Source organism: Astyanax mexicanus, chromosome 4 (assembly GCF_023375975.1).
Source record: "Astyanax mexicanus isolate ESR-SI-001 chromosome 4, AstMex3_surface, whole genome shotgun sequence".
Taxonomy (NCBI): Eukaryota; Metazoa; Chordata; class Actinopteri; order Characiformes; family Acestrorhamphidae; genus Astyanax; species Astyanax mexicanus.
In genome coordinates this window covers 19663813-19684239 of record NC_064411.1, presented here as the reverse complement: position 1 = coordinate 19684239, position 20427 = coordinate 19663813, and the positions used below count along the sequence as shown (strand labels likewise).

The 20427-nt window shown below is 37.3% G+C and overlaps 6 protein-coding genes across 16 annotated transcripts in view; 3 read left to right on the top strand and 3 right to left on the bottom strand.

Moving 5' to 3' along the window:
• The window catches only part of LOC125801145 (zinc finger protein 850-like), a 503810-nt gene that overhangs the window by 289418 nt on the left and 193965 nt on the right, over window positions 1-20427 (bottom strand). The window lies entirely within an intron of this gene.
• LOC125801185 (zinc finger protein 271-like) overlaps window positions 1-20427 on the bottom strand; it is a 253538-nt gene that overhangs the window by 47391 nt on the left and 185720 nt on the right. The window lies entirely within an intron of this gene.
• LOC111188305 (zinc finger protein 239-like) overlaps window positions 1-20427 on the top strand; it is a 192080-nt gene that overhangs the window by 24888 nt on the left and 146765 nt on the right. The gene's annotated exons all lie outside the window — the stretch shown is intronic.
• The window catches only part of LOC125801182 (zinc finger protein 585A-like), a 243056-nt gene that overhangs the window by 107786 nt on the left and 114843 nt on the right, over window positions 1-20427 (top strand). The gene's annotated exons all lie outside the window — the stretch shown is intronic.
• The window catches only part of LOC125801682 (zinc finger protein 239-like), a 155704-nt gene that overhangs the window by 90811 nt on the left and 44466 nt on the right, over window positions 1-20427 (bottom strand). The window lies entirely within an intron of this gene.
• Window positions 10740-20386, top strand: LOC107197819 (uncharacterized). 3 transcript variants are annotated; one of them, XM_049477269.1, is made up of 8 exons: window positions 10740-11090; window positions 13404-13930; window positions 14826-14943; window positions 15927-16070; window positions 17346-18350; window positions 19001-19159; window positions 19386-19481; window positions 19931-20386. In XM_049477269.1, exons 4-8 carry the CDS (start codon window positions 16068-16070, stop codon window positions 20249-20251), a joined length of 1584 nt encoding a protein of 527 aa, XP_049333226.1. In that variant the 5' UTR covers window positions 10740-11090; window positions 13404-13930; window positions 14826-14943; window positions 15927-16067; the 3' UTR covers window positions 20252-20386. The 3 variants fall into 3 exon arrangements, 2 of the variants coding, with proteins under 2 accessions (XP_049333226.1, XP_049333225.1); XM_049477268.1 differs by having other exon boundaries at window positions 14826-16070; XR_007438620.1 differs by lacking the exons at window positions 10740-11090; window positions 13404-13930 and having other exon boundaries at window positions 13949-16070; window positions 19931-20130.

Sequence of the window (20427 nt, the reverse complement as noted above, 5' to 3'; positions counted from 1 at the left end):
ACTTTTATATTGCAGATCTGCAATCTCATTGTGTTTTCTCAACATATGTTGGACATGAAACCTATAGGCCTGAGATTGTCTCATGTTATTATTTGTTAAATACTCAAAGGTGCCCAACAGAGAAAGCCAGTGTAAAATGGATTTGTGTTGAAGTGTAACAATAGTCAATTTAAGATTGAAATTCGGAAAAATATGTTTTTTTGTTATTGGTTCAGGCTTAAAAGGGTTAAATATACAATTACTTCCAAAGGTAGAGTAACATGGGTTTAACTTGTATTCATATGTTTATAAAGTTCTTTATTGTGAGTGCTTGTGGGTTGGGTTGTTTTGTTTTTTTAAAGAGCATAGTCATTCACCAACTACACTTAATTACCAAATTCTACATTTGAGTTATTGACCATTGTTATTGGTAGCTAGTGTAGGTAAATGTCCAAACAAAGTATTTTCTGTTTTACCGTGCATTATTATTGGTAGCTAGGCTAGTTAAATATCCAAACACAGCATTTGCTATTTTACTGACCAAATGTAAAAAATGTAAAACTCCCTAGTTCTAAAATAGATAAATACAGTAATAAATAAAGTATTATAAATGCATAGTGATGGTTTAAAAGAGTACTAAACATGTTCAAAATAGTCATTGTGTTTGTGTAAATAGTTTGAAAAGAAAAGCAGTACAGATTATATATTTCATTTTTTCTTGTGTTTTTGCAAGAAGGTCACTTAAAAGTAATTAAGGGATCTACTGAGGGAGAAGTGTACAGGTGAGGGTGGAGTAGAGGATTGGAACAGGCCCGCCCACGGGACGAGAGAGAACAGCGGAGATGCGGGAGTAGCAGCGCGGGAGAGGCGAGGAGGAAAAAGTTCCTCACAGGCTGAACTAAATTCACTAATAATCAGTATTAATTAAACTAACCGGTAATTTTAAGGACACTGAAGTCCATACTGAGAGTGTGCTGGTGGATAAAGCTGGGATAATCTCTCTATAAGTAAAGTTCTGTTAGCACTGTTAGCTTAGCCAGCTCGGCTAGCTGTGTTTAGCCTCGTGTATTAGCTGCTCTGCGCTAGCCGTGAACTCTCCGCTGCAGCGCCGCTCCGACAGACTTTTTCCCCGGACTGACTCGCGCTCTCTCCGCCTCCACTGAACACCAGGACCGCTAACACTGCTAACCAGAGAGCGCTCTGAGTCCCCGCGTGGATCAGAGTTCCTCTGAGGGAAAACGCTCCGTGCTGCAGGACCCCGCGCTCTGCTCCCGCTCAAATTCACTGAATCTGAGGTAAATCTGAAACTCTTATTTCTGCTCGTTAGAGTAAAGCGGACATTAAGCTCCGAACCAGACCTGCACCATTTAGTTCTGTTCATTTCATCTATAATTCTGTCCTTTATGAGTGTACAACCCCTGGCAAAAAGTATGGAATCACCAGTCTTGGATGAGCACTCCTTCAGACATTTCATTCTGTAAAACAAACTCTGATCAAAAACATGATACAATAATAAGGTCATTCCAAAGTGCAACTTGTTGGCTTTCAGGAACACTCAAAGAAATGAAGAAAAAACATTGTGGAAGTCAGTGAATGTTACTTTTATTGACCAACCACAGGGAAAAAAATATGGAATCACTCAATTCTGAGGAAAAAAGTATGGAATCACTCAAATTGAAGGTAGAAAATAACGACACACCCAGTCAATTTCCTTTCCCTAAATGGACACCTGCCTCAGATTAGATCTGCTCGTTAGTCTGCAGTTAAAAACACCTGCAGTCATGACACCTTGGAGGGCTGCTGGACGAATTAGAGTGGCAAGAACCATGGCTCCAACAAGAGAAATGTCTCTTGAAACAAAAGAGAGGATTGTGAAACTTCTTGAAGAAGGTAACTCTTCACGCATGGTTGCTAAAGATGTGGGCTGTTCACAGTCAGCTGTATCCAAGATATGGACCAAATACAAACAGCATGGAATGGTTGTTAAAGCCAAGCGTACTGGTAGACCGAGAAAGACATCAAAGCGTCAAGACAAGCAACTTAAGGCCATTTGTCTTGAAAACCGAAAAAGTACAACTAAACAGATGAAGCATAAATGGGAAGAAGCTGGAGCCAATGTATGTGACCGAACCGTAAGAAATCGCCTAAAGGAAATGGGATTTCAATACAGGAAAGCTAAAAGAAAACCATCATTGACACCTAAACATAAAAGAACAAGACTGCAGTGGGCTAAGGAGAGGCAATCATGGACTGTGGATGACTGGATGAAAGTTATCTTCAGTGATGAGTCAAGAATCTGCATTGGACAAGGTGATGATGCTGGAACTTTTGTTTGGTGCTGTTCCAGTGAGATTTATGAAGAGGCCTGCCTGAAGAAAACAACCAAATTTCCACAGTCCTTGATGATATGGGGCTGCATGTCAGGCAAAGGCACTGGGGAGATGACTGTGGTTAATTCTTCTATCAATGCACAAGTTTACATTGACATTTTGGACAGTTTTCTCATCCCTTCAATTGAACAGATGTTTGGAGATAATGAAATAATTTTCCAAGATGACAATGCATCGTGCCATAGGGCAAAAACAGTGAAGGCATTCCTTGGAGAAAGACACATTCAGTCGATGTCATGGCCTGCAAATAGTCCAGATCTCAACCCAATTGAAAACCTGTGGTGGAAATTGAAAAAAATGGTCCACAAGAAGGCTCCGACCTGCAAAGCTGATCTGGCAACTGCTATCAAAGAGAGTTGGCACCAAATTGATGCAGAATACTGTTTGTCACTCATCAAGTCCATGCCTCAGAGACTGAAAGCCGTTATAAAAGCCAAAGGTGGTGCAACTAAATACTAGTGATGTATTTTGAATCATCTTTTGTTTATCTGTTTTTCATGATTCCATACTTTTTTCCTCAGAATTGAGTGATTCCATATTTTTTTCCCTGTGGTTGGTCAATAAAAGTAACATTCACTGACTTCCACAATGTTTTTTCTTCATTTCTTTGAGTGTTCCTGAAAGCCAACAAGTTGCACTTTGGAATGACCTTATTATTGTATCATGTTTTTGATCAGAGTTTGTTTTACAGAATGAAATGTCTGAAGGAGTGCTCATCCAAGACTGGTGATTCCATACTTTTTGCCAGGGGTTGTAATCTTTAGAGTGGGCCCACATATTTAAAGGGGACATGAAACATTTCAGTTTGTACAAGTTTTCTAAGGGATTAAATATAATGGAATTTATTTGGGGGGATTTTTTTATATAAAATGTTTACACACTAAATTATAATATATTTATGTTTGTTACGTTTGAGCTAGGGCGCCGCCATGTTTCCCGTGTAGCACTGGTGACGTCACGAGGTTGCTTGGTGAAGAGCCCAGTTACAGAGCTAGCGTAAAAGAGCTTGTTGTTTGTGGAGATTATGGATGAAGACGAAGCTGAACTAGGCTAACATGGAGCATTTGCTCAGATATCTTTCCTGTATAAACCTGAGCAGGACTTTTCAGATGCTTTTCTGAGAGAGAGACGTTTTTGGAGTGTCTATTCTCTCTCTACGTGGAGCCGTGCAGAACCCTGCAGCCCGTCAACAGCAGGTACTGCCATCCAGTTAACCAGCTAGTTTATATACATTTAGCTATTTAACATGTGAAGTCCAGAGTTTATTAAGACTGAATAAAACGTACATGATTTAAGTGGATATTGAAACACCCAGGCGCTGTTTGGTTGATAAACCGTTCAGTTTAGAAGTTAGAAAGCTTACTGGGTACTTAGCTTCATCTAGTTAGCGTTAGCTAGTTAACTAGCGTTGGCTCTTTGTAACAGTAATTGTAAAATATAAATAAATATAAATAATCTCAGGTGTGTTTGTGCTTCTAACAATGATATAAAACATTATTTTCTAAAGAACAGATTCTTCTATTAAATCTCTGCAGGCCCTATTTACCATAATAAGAACAGAAACATTCACCAAGACTCACTGATTTGTACACTGTAGAGAAAAGAATTATAAGAAACAGTGAAGGTGTGAGTAATGTTTTAAAAAAACAACTAAATTTAAGTTTAAGAACTGTGTAAATAAACGTTAAATCTGTTAGCTAGTAAACGCTAACAATTAAATAAACTGAGGTAAAATTTGAGGATAATTTACTCTTACTGAGGCAAATTAGCTTAAAACAGATAGTAATTTGTAGAATTGTTAGAATGGTGGCAATTAGTTCCTCCAAACCGTTTAAAAACCTTTCTAGGTCACAGAAAACAGAAAATAAATGCTCTTTCTCCTCAGAAACTTTGGGTACATTCAGTAGCTAGCTTAGCCAACACTAGGAAGCTAGCTAATTCAGCTTTTTCCTAACTTACCAAAAATCAGCCTTTAATTATACTAATTAAATCTGAATTAGTTTAATCTCATAAATTTACCCATAAATTATTCGTGCTTTTCTCAGTTTATTAAACAGTATAAGAGAAAGAGAGCTAATTCACTGCTAACTCTGTTAGCTGCTAACAGGCTAATGTTGACAGGAATCTGACAGGAGAGAATCTACTGCTGAATCAAAGCCTCATAAAGAGCAGGGGCCTCATTTATAAAGAGTGCGTACGCATAAAAAGAGGGCAGAAATGTGCGTAAGCAACATCTCACGCAAGAATTGTGATTTATAAAGAAATACTTGGCGTGAAAACGAGCGTACATTTAAGCAAGGTTTAAGGCATGCGTATGCCTTCAAAAGTGTGCGGAGAGAGCGGGAATTAGTGGCATCATGTGGTAAAGTAGGGAATTGTTAGTAAATGCGCAAGCTGTTCTTCCTTCCGCATATTAGTTACCACATAAATCAAAATTAACAACTTTATTGCATATTTTTTTCTGCATGTATAGTTAAAATTATTTCTGTATCTTATTCTGTATTATATGTATATGTAGTGTTAATTTTCCACTAACTTGTATATTTCACTTTGTAGTTTATATCAGTTTTATTTGTATTATCTGTTTTATCTCACAGTTGTAAAATCTAAAGGTGCTATATATATATATATATATATATATATATATATATATATATATATATATATATATATATATATATATATATATATTAGCCGGGGCTACATGAGGAATATGCGAGAGTGGCGTATCCCATACTGAGATACCGAATGAATGCTTGAAAGAGAATACAAATTACATTTAAGAAAAAAAATATGCAAGAAATAAAAAATAAATAAATACCGGCCGTAAAACACTGTTAAACTGCTTTGTTTGTACATTTAGCTAGGCTAACTACCAATAATAATGGTCAGTAAAACAGCAAACACTGTTGTTTGGACATTTAGTTAGGCTAGCTACCAATAATAAAAGTCAGTAAACGGGAAATGCTACATTTATACATTTAGCTAGGCTAGCTACCAATAATAATGTTCAGTAAATCAGCAAACTGCATATTTGAACATTTAGCTAGCTAGCAAACAATAATAATATTCATTAAAACAGCAAATGCTACATTTATACATTTATCTAGGCTAACTAACAATAACAATAGACAGTAAAACAGGAAATGCTTTGTTTATACATTTGGTCAGTAAAATAGCAAATCCTGTATCGTGGCACGAGATCTCACGAGATTAAGACGTGACGATATTTCTCGTCAAGCTTAAACCTCTCACAGTTTAGTGTGGACTTTTTAAGATACAACACTGGCAACACAGTAGCAGCGAGTTTGGTGGTTGAGCAGTGAGCAGAAGAGGAAAGTTCGGGGAATTTGCATAGAACAGAGGTCACGGGCAGACCGTGGTCCGGGTCCGGACCCAAACCTATTGAGAAGGATTTAATTGTATACATGCTTTGCGGCGCAGTAAATCACAGACCAATCACGTGTGAGGTAATATCACCAACCACTCTCTTCAGTCAATCAGATCTGTGCAGACGTGGAAAAAAGAAATAAATAAACACACCGCTCCTCACGCGGGATCGAACCCATGTTGTCAGGGTCGCGGTCCCGCTGCTCCGGCTGTTGAATTGGGACATGGCCGTGAAAAAACGCCTTTATAAGGAGATAGTGAGCCTGGGCGAGAATGGGCAGAAAAACGAGAACGGACGAAAACTAAAGTCACGCCGAGTGCGACAGAGAGACAGGCGAGGAATTTTGTATAACTGGATCATTCTGAATTCTAATTAAATACTCCTGGCATAGAAGATGCTTCTGCTACTTTTAAGTTGTTTGTCTGGCTGCATTTTGGCTCCAGTGGAAACAATAAACGGTAACAGAGTGACCAACAAGACTGTACTGTGCTTAAAACATGTTCTGTCTCTGTTTGCACTTCAAGCATAGTCTTAATATGACTGGTTATGCATAGTTACATTACAAGAGATTTAGGAGAAAAAAAACACAAACCATAGTCTTAATATAACTGGATATGACAATCTCAGGCCTATAGATTTCATGTCAAACATGTGTTGAGAAAACACAATGAGACTGGAGATCTGCAATATAAAAGCCGTTTATTAAAACACACATGGGTAAATATAGAGGTGAAGTAATACAAAGATAATAGTTTGTACTGGATAAAAACAATTAAGAAACTACATTATTTGGATATTCTTAGTAACTTTGGAGATTAAAAAAACCATAAGCAACATTTAATATTCAATAAGGAAAAGATAAGAGAGTATAAAACTTGAGTAATACAACACAACCAAATATCCCTCTATATCCCTCTATAGTAACAGATTTTTAATTGGACTGAACCATAGACAAACAAGAACACCAGCAGAGGGAGTGAATGAGCCTGTAACCTTACTGCGCAACAGTAACTAACCTAAAAACTGAGCTCTGTCTCACAAAGAATGTCCTGGAATATTCAAACTTACAAGACATACAAACATAACATGGAATTCTATACACATCATCCCTGGATAAGAATAGTTTTGCTGAACCTGTAAAATCCATTGTTAAATACAGTTCATATTTGTTTCTGGTGGAATTTATGATTTGCGCTTTTAATTGCCATGGGACAAATTTGGGACATTTTTCTCTCCTGTGTGAATGCGCTGATGTTTTTTGAGATCACTCTGTGTAGTAAAACTCTTCCCACAGTCTGAGCAGTGATACGGTTTCTCTCCTGTGTGAATGCGCTGGTGTTTTTTGAGATCACTCTGTTTAGTAAAACTCTTGACAGAGTGCTGATGTTTCTCCATGTCGGGACTTGGCTTCATTTGTCTTTTAAATGTAGCAAACAATTTCTGCGTGTTCTGGAGATTCTTCAGGAAGGGTTCTGCTTTACCTCTTTCAGTAGTTTAACTTTGCTCTTAGTTAAATATCCTGGTTGTTGGTGATGAATTTCAGGAAAATATTTTAATTTCTGGAAAACACAAAGAAAAATGCCATTGAATATTAAAATAAAAGCAGGTCAAAGAGATTCTAAGTCATTCTAAGTGAGTGATGTTACCCTTTAATCTGAAGCTTTGAGGCGTGTGCCGAAAAAACGACACACATTGGTTCAAATCACATTGCCGATGCTTGATTTGTTCTTCATCACGACAGATGATGTCCAAAGGTTTTTCCTTTAAACCAATTTATAAAAGTTTCCACACATTAACCAAATACATTAATCCAAATCAATGCTTCACAAACCTGATTTTTTTTTTTAACAACTCCTGATAACAGTTCATTATTTTCCACCACACTTGCTTCAGGCTAACAGTGATATGCGCTCCTGAGTTCAAGATGTGTTTTTTGGAAATGTTGATCCGATGCAGTTGTCTTGTTGGTGCAGGGAATTGTAGTTCAAAATAAAATCACAGCAAAATAATGACCTCTTTACTGTTACAACACATCAACCAACCTCCAACAGGAGTGTAAAACATAAGAGTCTCTTTTGTTTACTAAAGGTTAACACAATTATAACAATTTGTAAGAATTCATATTATTTTATGTAGTTCTTTTTCAATTATTTTTGTAGTCTTTTTAACCTCTTACACAAATGTTTAATTGTGTATTTTTGTCAAGTTGCTCAAAGTGTGATTCTTCTTCTTATTATTATTACCAAATTCATGTTTTTGTTATTATTATTATTATCATCATTATTAAAGTATCAGCAAAAGAGCAGCTGGAGACTGTATTCCACAGTAATGGTTTAACTGGGATTTCTTAAAAACAGCGGGGCTAAAGATGTTGTAATTTGCTAATATTTGTGTTTGTTATTACAGTGAAATAGCAAGTTTTCTGTTAAATCAGTAAGCTAATAAATGGTACTTGTGAAATTCCTCTTCTTGCCTGAACTTTTCCTCACTATAATCACTAAATCTTTCATTCTTACATTTAATATTTTACAAGTGGACTTTTATTTTGGCGGGAGAGTCACATGACTTACCAGCAACTGTTGTGGTGGAACCGGATTAAGTAAAGGAAAATTAACTAAACTAAACTAAATTAGTGTAACTAAGAAATGTGTAGAGACTGATCACACAAACTTAAAGGAATTTCCACAGAACTGATTTATCTCAGGTGTGTGTTAGTGATGTGGGGGAGGGGGGGCAGGAGTGTGAGGTTCCGTTATCCTGTGTATGATCTGTAAAGCCCCCCATCCCCAGCTCCGCGACCCCCTACTGCAGACTGCTGAGCAGAGCTAGGAGAAGATCCAGTGCTGGTGGTGTAAATGCTGCACATGCTGAAGGTGCTGAAGGTGGTGTAGGAGTGAATGTAGAACAGCGTGATGGAGGGAGAGAGAGAGAGATTCTCATACCTTCTGTAGTTCAGCTGATCCCGCTCTTCCTCCTCTCCAGCTACAGACCCCGGAAGCTCAGCGTCATCTGGGTTATGTAGAGCCCCGCCCCCTCCCCCGCTATATCAGATTATACCCCATCACCGCTAGAGGGAGCCCGTGAGGGAGTCCTCAATACATGGAGCTGAATGGAGCTAAACAGCTAAAACTCTCATTTAAAACACTGTATAACTACTTCTCTGGGGTTTTCCTTTAATTTTACAAAGTAGAACAAAGTATTTCACTAAAATAGGACAGAAAACGTACCTCTATATTTCCATTTTCTAAAACTAATGTTTTGTATTAAGTAGATTTACTAGCATTACTGCTACTGATGCTGGAGTTACATACAGAGCTCATTTAAATGGATTAAAACTGCAGTTTATAAGCTTTAATAATTATCTCTGCTGTGATGCAACTTGTCTCATTTCTTTTATTGTTGAGATTGTGTAAATATGAAAGAGTTTGTTTAAATGTTTTCTTCTTGTTGGTACTTACATAGATGAAAATAGTAATCTACTAAAATAAATAGGAAAACATATTTAAATATAACTGGAACTTACTTGGGTTGTGGGGGCTGCTGCTAAATGGTTGTTAGAATTGGGTTAACTGCACTTACATTAAACTCTAAAATTAAAGCAGCAATTGCAGTTCTGGACAGTATGCAGATCTCATTAGTCTTGATAATGAAAAGGTAGGACATTTTTCATGTTCTTTCTGTTTACAACTCACTCTGAGGAATTCGGAGCACTACAGAGCATTGACTGGTGTGTCACGGGACCGTGTAGGGTACTACAATCAAAAGTGTTGCAGTACTGAATACTACATACTGGGCGGTGTGTAGTATGCAGTACATACTAGTGCAGTATGCAGTATAGTAGTATGCCATTTCGAATACAGCCTAGGACTGAGATAAAGTGAGCTATGGCTAGCTGCTCACTTTCTCTTATTATGGCTAGACACTGAAAGCTGGTTTTACCTCTTTGAAAACTTGAATGATCTCAATTTGTACATCCGAGTATCAATTAAAGACATTTAAGGTATTTTTTCTGAAAGAGAACCGCGTTTAGGTGTTGGCTAGCGTTCATGTTTGGTAATTATAACTAGAAAGCTAGCTAGCAGCCACAAAGTGAGCCTCTGAGATTATCAACGAATAAACGTATAATAATAAAAAACGTATCACCATAAATACATGATATACAAATAAACATATTCCATATTATCATACATCACATAAAACATTACTTATTCCCATACAATATGAAAAGTGACTTTATAATATCGTAATTTATCACCACCATATCAACCACATCTTACCTCAGAAAGAGCTGAATAACTTTCCAGTTGCACAAGCTTCACTTTATTCTGTTCAATGAATCAGTAGGAGTCGAATCACAAGAATAACTAAACCTAACTGTTTTTAAAACTTCACATTTTACAATTTTATATCATAATAAATGTATGGTCAACATTTTCTAAATAAGACTAACCGAGTCTCCTAAATCTGAGTGACTTATAACTTTTGTACATTGTACATTGAGGTTGTTCTGAAGTGATCAATCAAACGAAGCTTCCTGAAGTTAACAGCAGATTGATTCATTTCCAGCATTTTAATAATTTTAATATACAAAAAAAGAACAAAATAAAACAATAAATATAATGCACAAAAATGCAAAACAATTTAATTATATAAGTATGTCATTGTTGTACATAGATATGAACATCTGTGTGTGTAGTATGATGTGAGGTAGTGCAATTGGCTTAATAAATAAACACTTTTCCAAGGCAAAAACACAAGTGAACAACAGAATAAAAAAAAATAATAGAAAAAAAAAAGTTCCGAAAGCAGAATAGTTTGTTGTTAAGGGTGAACTGAAATGGACTTAGGGTGTAGTGAATCATGATAACAAATACAAACATTTGTTGAATAGCCCACCTCTGTTCTCCCCAGCATTCTGAAATACAGCGCTGTTAGCTAATGCTCCCAATAGACCACAATGCTAGTGATACACTGTAAAAAACAAAACTTAAAATTGTTCGCCTTAATATTATTTTTAGTTAAGCTAAACAAAAAATATTCAATTGAACTGTAAACTACTTCAAAGTAATTGGCTCAGGTAATTTTATTGTGTTACTTGTTAAAAATTGACCTAACTTTACATCCTGCACTGTCAAAATGTACAAATTGTAGATGAACCCTAGTTAAGGCTAGGCCAACTACTCTGCGCATGCTCATTTTGACTCCCTGGTTGAGAACGGGGCGGGATTTTCGATTTTTGCCGGAAATGGATTACGGCCATCTTGAAATGGACTTCGTCTGCGGCAAGCAGTCACTTCGGTGACCTTCAACTGAGATTTATCGAGCATAAGGTGAGTTTTTCGGTTGAAATAGTACATTTATCGTAATTGCATGCTTAAATTTGTACAATATACTATTCTTTGGATATGTTTCCCAGGGTTGTAAGTTACCAGCCAACCAGCTTAGCTAACCTAGCCAGTTAGCTAGCTAGCTAAGTAATCGCTTTTTAAGCAACAAACGTTTTGCTAACGTTTACTGATACATTACACCGCTACGCGGTTATACCGGTGACCCATCGTTTTAACGACCGCGGTCTTATTATCGGTAATGGCAAAGTTTTACTCTCGTAGCTAACGCAGCTACTCCTTGGCGCCCTGTAGCTAGTTAGCCCGTTAGCAAGCTAGCTAGCTAGCTGCGTGGGTAGCAGGTAACGTTACAGTTCCATATCATGGCCGAAAGCCTGGGCGCCCGGCTGGCTGACGGCACGGTAAAGCACAGTATTGTTGCAGCACTACAGTCCATGTATTCAGTGATTTACTGTGGTAAGTAAATAGCTAACTATGTTTAGAGCGAAGCTTACACTCTGTATATTTCCCCCACGTTAATGGGTCTGTTTATTTGTCGGAAGGTTTAGGAGTCGTAATATTATTATATTATTTTGTTTAATTCTACTGTGTATTAGGTAACGTTACACATTAGTAAATTGCAACAAAATAAAGCGGTATGGTTAATCCAGTTAACCTCTTAACACGCCTTGGACCGCCGGCGGGCCAGAAAAAAATATATATTTAATATCTGGCTGTGTTTATGAATAGTTATAGGTTTAATATAGACACCCAATATGTAATTTAAAGCTTAGAATCTCTGCTTTTCAGTTATCTAGCCTATTTAGCTGTTTCTCCTTTCAGAAAATAAACATTTAGGGCGAAATATGCCTATATGAAAGTTATGAAGTTATTCTTTTAAATTATTATTATTTTGCGTTTTTCGTACGTCCATCTTTGATCGAATGCACACCATTCGAACCGTCTGCCTCTCCGGATTCCTAAACTGTGCTCCGTTTAACTGTACGGTACCTGAGTTAGAGCCAAAAGAGTGTGTTACACTGTGTGTTTAGAGTTTAAATCTGCTTGTGTTTCGCTTTGTGTTTACCTCAGGACACTCGAGACACACACCCAACCCCCTCGAGCGCTTCCCCCACACTCTTACCTTCAAAATGCCTCCAAACTTAAAATCCATCAATCCAGTCACTAGTAATTCTCCCATATATCCAACTAGTTCTTGAAATAATTTGAGGCAGAAAAAAAAAAAAAATTAACGCTTAAAAGCGGATTATTCGTAGCTCCACGAATCCACGCCTATCTAATGAATAAGCAGACCCTCACAGACAAGGCGGTATGCAAATTAGCTCTGCCAGCCAATCAGGTGCCGAATTCTGCGAGTCATAAAGAGGGGGGGGGGGGGGGGGCTGGGGGGGAGGAGGAGGAGGTTACTGCTCCTCCACAGAGCTCTGACTAATCAGAGCTCTGATTAAATATTTAATTTTAGATGTCTGAAAAAAAAAAAAAAAAAAATAGAAAATCTGAAAAGCGCCTAAAATTTTCTGTTTTTTTTTTACCATATTTTTGCCATTACATGTTCAATTGAATAATTAAAGTATCTTAACACTTAAGTTAAATGAATTGTTTTCCGTTGCTTACATTCATGCAGCTCAGTCAGGCACCAGTTTTGCGCAAATATTTCCAGTTTTAGACGAAATCACACTTTTACCGGTTTCTCTTTAATATATATTTATCAATCTAATCAATAAAATTATTATCCAACATTAACATTACTGCACTTTCAGCCCAAAAACACTCTAGATTATCATTTCCCAATAAAAAGTCTATTCCTCTGAACTTTTATAGTCCCTACAAGCAAAAAAATACAAATAAATCACAGGCGCTAGGTAGATATTTGATCAAAACGTGGTCAAATTAATGCAAAAATCAAAGATTTGTTAATATTTACAGCACAAATTAAGACAGATATGAAAATGACAATATCTGACATGTCTGACTATCTCCTATAAATACTCTGTAATATTTAGGAGAGTAAAGGTTGTACAAACTAGCCAAAAAAAAAAATCTGAAAATTGGCCTAGGGTCCTGAGGTTAATGGTGTACTTATAAAAGGGTCAAGGGAAAGTGAGCAGATCAATATGTATGTATTAGCACTGCAGTGTGTACCTGCCGTACGTATGTTCTGAACCTGTGTGCATTCTAAAAGTAGCAGATTCAGCTAGCAAGTACCTGCACGTTTGGAAGATAGCACCAAAAATAGCATGGAAATAAAATGGATGTATGTGTTCAATTTTTTTAATTTAATTCTTCTTCTTGTTGCAGTTATTCTATGAAGTGCAAGTTTTGCAGTTTTGTCAGCTCCAGTCAAAAAGGTCTATTAAGGCACCATCAACTTAGACACAGAAGAGGAGCTCACTGGCCCTGTGTCTACAGTGACTGTGTATGTACCTTCAAAACCTGTGGAGCATTACGGTCACATCTCACCAGATCACATTGCAGGATTGTAAAAAGTCAAGAAACTTTGACCTTTTTTTGTGATTTGTGTGAATTCAGAGAAATTTGCACTCAACGCACTTTTTTTGGTCACCTTGGACATCATTTAAAAAATCAAGAGACACTACGTTGCCCCTTTCTGCGATGTGAGTTTGAAACTAACAATTTAAAAACCTTCAGTTCACACAGAAGTAGAAAGCACAAAAATTCAAAGGAGATAAGAACATGTTTAAGAGAGCCTACTGAAAATGAAATCTCTGCTGTTGAGACTCATGCTATTGACCAGCCATTGGATAACTCTGAGTTAGAGGCATTACAAAGTTGTTCAAGTCAGGAATCAAGTGACAGTGGAAGAGGTGAGTGTGTAGATGATGAGGCTCTGGAACATAAAATTGCATCTCTTTTTCTGCGCATGCAAACAGTGTTGCATGTTTCTAAAAGTGCTTTACAGAAAATTGTTGAAGAATTGAATGATATTCTGCACTTTTCAAAATTTAATTCCCTTCAGAAAATCAAAGATGTGCTGGGTCAACATAATATAGAAATAGATGACTGGGTTGTTCAAGAAATTAATGATGCAGTATTCAAAACAAATCCATTAGTTTTAGCTACTCAAGCAAAAGGTTCCCTATCAACTGATCACAGGAGAAATCTCTATTTTAAGGAACATTTTCCTGTAATTGAACCAACTGAATATACGTATAGAAGCACCTTTAAAAATTCATTTGTTTATGTTTCAGTCATTCAGGTTTTAGAGACTTTACTGAGATATTCAGATTTTTCAGAAAAGTTAGTTTTTTACCAAGAGGACAATCCTGGTCAATTTAGGTCATTTAGAGATGGGCAATACTTCAAAGACAATAAACTTTTCGGGGCACAAGAGACAAGTATTTCTATAGGATTGTACATTGATGACTTTGAAGTATGCAATCCTTTGGGGACATCTAGAAAAATTCATAAGATTACAGCAGTCTATTGGGTTGTGCTCAACCTACCAGCCAAGCTTCGCTCTACTCTCCCTTTAATTCAGTTGGCTGCTCTTGGAAAGAGTGTTGATGTTAAACAGTTTGGGTATGATGCATTTCTTTATCCACTCATTAAGGATATAAAGTCTCTGGAGACAGTAGGGGTGTTTGTTGAGGTTCTAGATAAGTTTGTAAAGGGAACAGTGTTTTGTGTCTGTGCCGATAATCTTGGGGCCCACAGTCTTGCAGGCTTTCACGAATCTTTTAATGTTGAACATTTTTGCAGATTTTGTTGTGTTAGTCGAGACGAAATTGCCACCGTTGAGCCAAGGGATTTTCAATTAAGAACTGAAGAGCAGCACAACACCTGTGTGGAGGAAATTGATTCTACCAACAAACAAAGTGTGAGTGGTGTAAAAAGGGCTTGTGTCCTCAGCAAACATTTGGCATACTTCCATGCAGTGACTGGGTTTCCTCCAGATATTTTACACGACTTGTTTGAAGGGGTAATTCCAGTTGAATTATGTTTGTGTCTGAAGGAATTAATTCGGAAAGGATTCATTACATTTGATGGACTAAATAGCCGAATAAAATTGTTTCCTTACAAATTTTCTGATAAGGTTAGCAAGCCACAACAAATTACAAAAGCCAGCTTTGGATTGGGACGAATCAGTGGCAATGGACATGAAAATTGGACACTCTTACGTTTAATTCCTCTTATGATTGGGAGCACTATTCCAGAACAGGAGCCCTCATGGGAAATATTAATGGACCTTAAAGAGATAGTTGAGATTGCTGTCTCTACCACACTCTCAGAGGAAATACTCTGCTACTTGGAGAGTAAAATATCTGACCATCGAAAGTTGCTTCTTGATACCTTTCCTGACTTTAAGTTGCGTCCAAAACATCACTTTATTGAACATTATGCACATCTTGTACGCTGCTTTGGACCTCTAGTGGACTTGTGGACCATTCGGTTTGAATCGAAGCATAACTTCTTTAAACAAGTGGTGCATAATGCTCTCAGTTTCAAAAATGTGCTTCTTACACTATCTTCTAAACATCAACAAATGATGGCATACCACCTTGATGGCCAGAGTCTGTTCAAATCAAAACTGTATGTTGGAAATGTCAACACAATCAAAATTTCATCCTTAGAAGAAAAACTGAGGGAAGTGATCAAAAAGAAATATCCAACTGAAGAAACTGTGTCCTTTGCCAAAGATGTTTGTTTGTATGGGACCCAGTATGTAAAAGGCATGGTAATTTCTTCTGGGCAATGCAGTGGACTGCCAGACTTCTACAAGATACAGAACATATTGGTGAACTTTGCAAAGGTGTCCTTTGTTGCTACAAAGTTCTCTTCTTGGTTTATGGAACATTACAGGTCTTATCAGCTTATTGAAAGCAGCTACACAGACATAGAAATCCTGGACCCAGAGGCCTTGAATGATTACCACCCACTGGCTGCATACCAAGTAGCAGGGAAGTTGATGGTGTCCCCCAGGACGTGCCTGTTGCATTGATAATGGTAAGTACTGTTGATGTACATGACTTCAGAATGAATCTTTAACTTGGCCTTTAATGTGTGTTGTTTAATATAATAGTACTATTACGTTGTGTTTAGTTTTATTAATATAGATTTCTCCTAAATTCCAAATTAAAATATTTTCATTAAGAGCATTTATTTGCAGAATGAAATTTGAAATCTGTGATTAAAATTCGTGTTTTTTTTTTTCACTAAATATTGGTTTCTGAACCCTTAACACATTAGTATTGTTATTTCTAAATTAATATTAACTTCTTTGCATTGTTATTTTCATTATTTGAGGACTGAAAGCACTGCATCGTTTTTGTTCATTTGACCAATTCTCATAAGCAAATTAATGCTCTAAATAAAAATATTTTCTAAAGAATAAAAAACAATTATATAATGAGTATAAAAACTTATAAGTAAACTACTGTTTTATTCTATACTTTTACACTATATTGCCAAAAGTATCTGCAGGCCTGCTTGGATGGGGCTGCTCGCCATATAAACTCTCCATTCCATAAGTCTCGCTACGCTTCTCTTCTTGATCTAATCTGAAGCTACAAGTTTGAGGTGTGTAGTGATGGACATCACATCATGATACCACACTGGAATTCATTGAGCTCCTGACAGTGACCCGTTCGTTCAGTAGAATGGTTTTTCACTGTTTATAGAAGCAGTCTGCATGCCTAGGTGATTGTTTTTATACATCTGTGCCCATGGAACTGATTGGAACATGGGTTCAGTTATTTGGATGTGTGAGCAAATACTTTTGATATTATAGTGTATATATGTATGTGTCCAGTATATTTTTGTTCTGTACTGATAAGCCATTATAACCACCTTGTAATCTTTTAGTTATTTTTCAGCTAATTATAGTCTGTAGTCCTGTATCTGTTTCTCTGCATATTTTGTTAGCCTTGTTTCAACGTGTTTTTCCAATGATCAGGACCCTGCAGGACCACCACAGAGCAGGTATTGTGTGTAGTGTGTTATTCGCAGAATTGCAGCAACACTGGCGTGGTGGTGTGATGCACTGGTGTAAGGGGTTCAGACACAGTATTGTTTTTAATACACCCTTTTTTATGCTGGGAATACTTCAAATGTGGATTTTTATTTTATCTTTGGCCTTTTTTTTCTTATTTTTTATATGATACTTGATTGAACTTGATTATATTTTAGCCTTCAAGATTGTATGTTGTTTGCCCATGATTACTTAAATCCTGCACAAATCTGCCCTGCACAGTTTTTTTTTTTTTTTTTTTTTTCCCACAGGCTTTGTTATTGCGAGTTCACATAAACCCAAAGCTCATCCGGAAAATCAAGTTGACCAAGACTCCTGAATCTGTGGAGCAACTGCAGGAAGAATTACGAGAAAGATTTGCACTGGAAGGTGAATTCTCTGTACAGTATGAAGACCCAGATTTTGGTGAAGCCCTTTGTAACTTAATGGACATTGCAGAGTTACCTGCAGAAAGGGCTGTTTTGCACATTGTTTGGAATAATGAAGAAACACCATCCCCAGCACACTCACAAACGCCCTCGGTCTCCTCCATCTCTTCTCTTGATACTGCTAGCATTAGTTCACCTGCCTCCTCCCACAGCACATCTATTGTTACTCAGACCTATCTGCGCAACATTTCGAAGTGGCCGTGTCCATTTCCAATCCCTGCTTTCTCATATGATGTTGAGTTAAAGCTTCGTAAAGGTAATGATGTGCATGAGAAAACTGGAACAGGTCTGAATGTAACAAGAGACGTGAAAATGGAAATCCTGGACAAGCTGGCACAAGAAATATTTGCCCTGAAAGCCTACCCTGAGAAATATGAAATGGAATCTGTTGCCTTGGAACTTGTCAGGAAACATCCATGCCTTAAGGAGCCTGGTTGCGGCACAGGATATGATGGCTGGACAACAAGCATAAAGTACAAGCTCGGAAACTACCGATCAAAGCTACGGCAGGCTGGCTGTAATGAGGTTTCAGTAAATAAGAAAAGAGGAGGGGATGAAAATGTTGATGGGCGTAGGTTTTCCCTGAAAAAAGCAAAGCGAGGAGAGGTCAATCATGTTCCTGATCATCCAGAAAACTTTGATGATTATTCACTAGAAGACCAAAGATGTGTGCTAGTGGATGCAATGAAAAAAAAGGAGAAAGACATGGAACTCATCAGACAGAAGATGGATCTCACGTTCTCCCTCAGGAGAAAAGAGATTGTGGAGGTTGAGCCCATGGTCTTGGAAGTACAGGAAAGATGGCCTGCTTTATTTCTTGAAGAACAAGTAAGGCATTTTTTTATTTGTAATATTTAGTAGTGTTTGTGCTTCTCAAGTCAAGAATGAATTGAGCGAAAAGTTTGTTTTAGTGTTTTAAATATTTGATGACTACGTTCCAGTGTTTTTATAATAATGTTTTGTTTTCTTAATTATATCTAGGCTATTTATGTAACTAAGTATTTGAGGATTTTCCACCATGAAGTTAATTTTTAGGATTTTTTTTGGCACAGTATTGGTTTCTTCTAAATATGTATTTCATGACTTTAAAAGAACATAATTTATTTAGCATAGGCCCCATCCCATCATTGCTTAAGATGTTTCCATCGTTTGTTTTGTCTTAAAATACCTTTATTTAATTAATTTATTTTTTTGACTGTCAAATTTGAATTGAAAAATAAGTTATATTACAGATATTTGTACAGATCATCCACATGGAAGATATTCTGCTATCTTGACATCCCTAACGTAGATTAAATTGTTACTAATTGATTGGGTCAGTTTTCCATCCAGTGAATAAGCCTAGTTTTAGACAGCATTTTCCATGTCATCAAGGAGTATTCCTTTTCAGGGAAACTGTGTTTATAATTAAAGGTACAAACTTGTAAAATCTTATTATTTAAATGTTTTTGTGTTTGTGCTGGTTTTATGTTCTGCAGATTTGTGAGGAGTTCTTTCGTGTCACAACCAAGGATCTGTTGGGGACCTTTAGAGCAGCCTTGGATATGTACTCTCCTCAACTGCTTAAACTGTACCGTGCAAGAAAGGGATCTTTCTGTCAAGACATGGACACCCTCTTTGAAAAGCTTGATGAACAGGTACACTTATCTGTTGTATGCTGTATTTGGTTTTGGAAGGAATAATGGCAAACTAAAATATCCTGGATTATGTAGTACCTAAAGGCTTAAAATCGCTGTTCATTGTATGGTGGCACATTCAGTCACATTCAAAATAATTTAGAGTGGGAAATTGTGAGTGGAATGAGTCCACCTATTGAGTGCTTGTCTAGTAGTTTTATTTGTTTTCTCTCTTTCTGATTTACAGACGTCTGATTTAGCACTGCATCGAAAGAGAACAGCTTTGGAAGGTCTACCCATATTTGTACGAGAGAATTCAAAGAAGCTTTTCCCAACATGCCTGGTGAGTAGTGTGCGCTTTCCCACAGGTGGAATTAGACTGCGTGTGTCTGAGTGAGATTAAATGGTTACTGTATTTATGGTAAAATTCTCTGTTCATATATTCAATTCTACTGTTTTCTGCCGTTAGAAAAAACTTGCGTTAAATGCTGTACAGCATAATACTAATTTGACTGAGCCAGCAGACCACCGAATACAGTAGGGGGCTTCCCTTCCATTGTTGTCCCTCACCTATTGCAGTGCAATCAGTGACATTTGTGCAATATGCACCCCTGCATCCTCTGGCCCCACTAGTAGTGAAATTTCACGACTGGACTTGGTGCACCCTGTGAGGAACCCCCCCCCCCCCCCCCCCCCCCTTTCTCTATGTTATCATCATTATTATTGTTGTTAGACTGTTAGTCTTATGTTTTTGGGTGGTTATTCGACAACAGTATTTCTGCTTTTCTTCAGGTAACCGAAACGGAGGCTGAGCAGACCAAAGGTGTCAAGATGGGTGTCCTCACTGTTCTTGATGATGATGATGCACCTTCCTTGATGCCCACTGTCGCAAGTATTGCCATTGTGCTGGAAGAGGCCATTGTTCTCACAGATGTACCAGACCTTCCTACTGCGTTTGCCTACCTTTTTGGCCTGCTCTATTCATTGAACATTGAGTTTCCAAAAGAACACAAGTATACTTTTGAAACTATTCAGCACATCTTCATGGACTTGACTCCTACTTGCTCTCAGCGTGTCAGGAGCTTAAAAACCAAGCTCCTTCTCCTAAATTAGAAACTGATCTTTTACATACACTTTGCTGGTTGGCCTAATCCGTCTGTCTGAAATGTCAAGACATTTTTGGCTTCACAGGTTATAAAGGAACTTTTTTTCTGCCTTGGCCCCAATGTTCAGGGCTTTATACAGTGGCTTTTCAACTGGTTTGTTTTTGTTTTGTCTTTACATTTCTG

What these genes read in the sequence shown, in the direction of transcription:
- LOC107197819 (XM_049477269.1), top strand. An exon ending in CTTTATTTCTTGAAGAACAA is followed by an intron (nt 18,351 to 19,000) that starts GTAAGGCATTTT and finishes TATGTTCTGCAG; the next exon opens with ATTTGTGAGGAGTTCTTTCG. An exon ending in AGCTTTTCCCAACATGCCTG is followed by an intron (nt 19,482 to 19,930) that starts GTGAGTAGTGTG and finishes GCTTTTCTTCAG; the next exon opens with GTAACCGAAACGGAGGCTGA.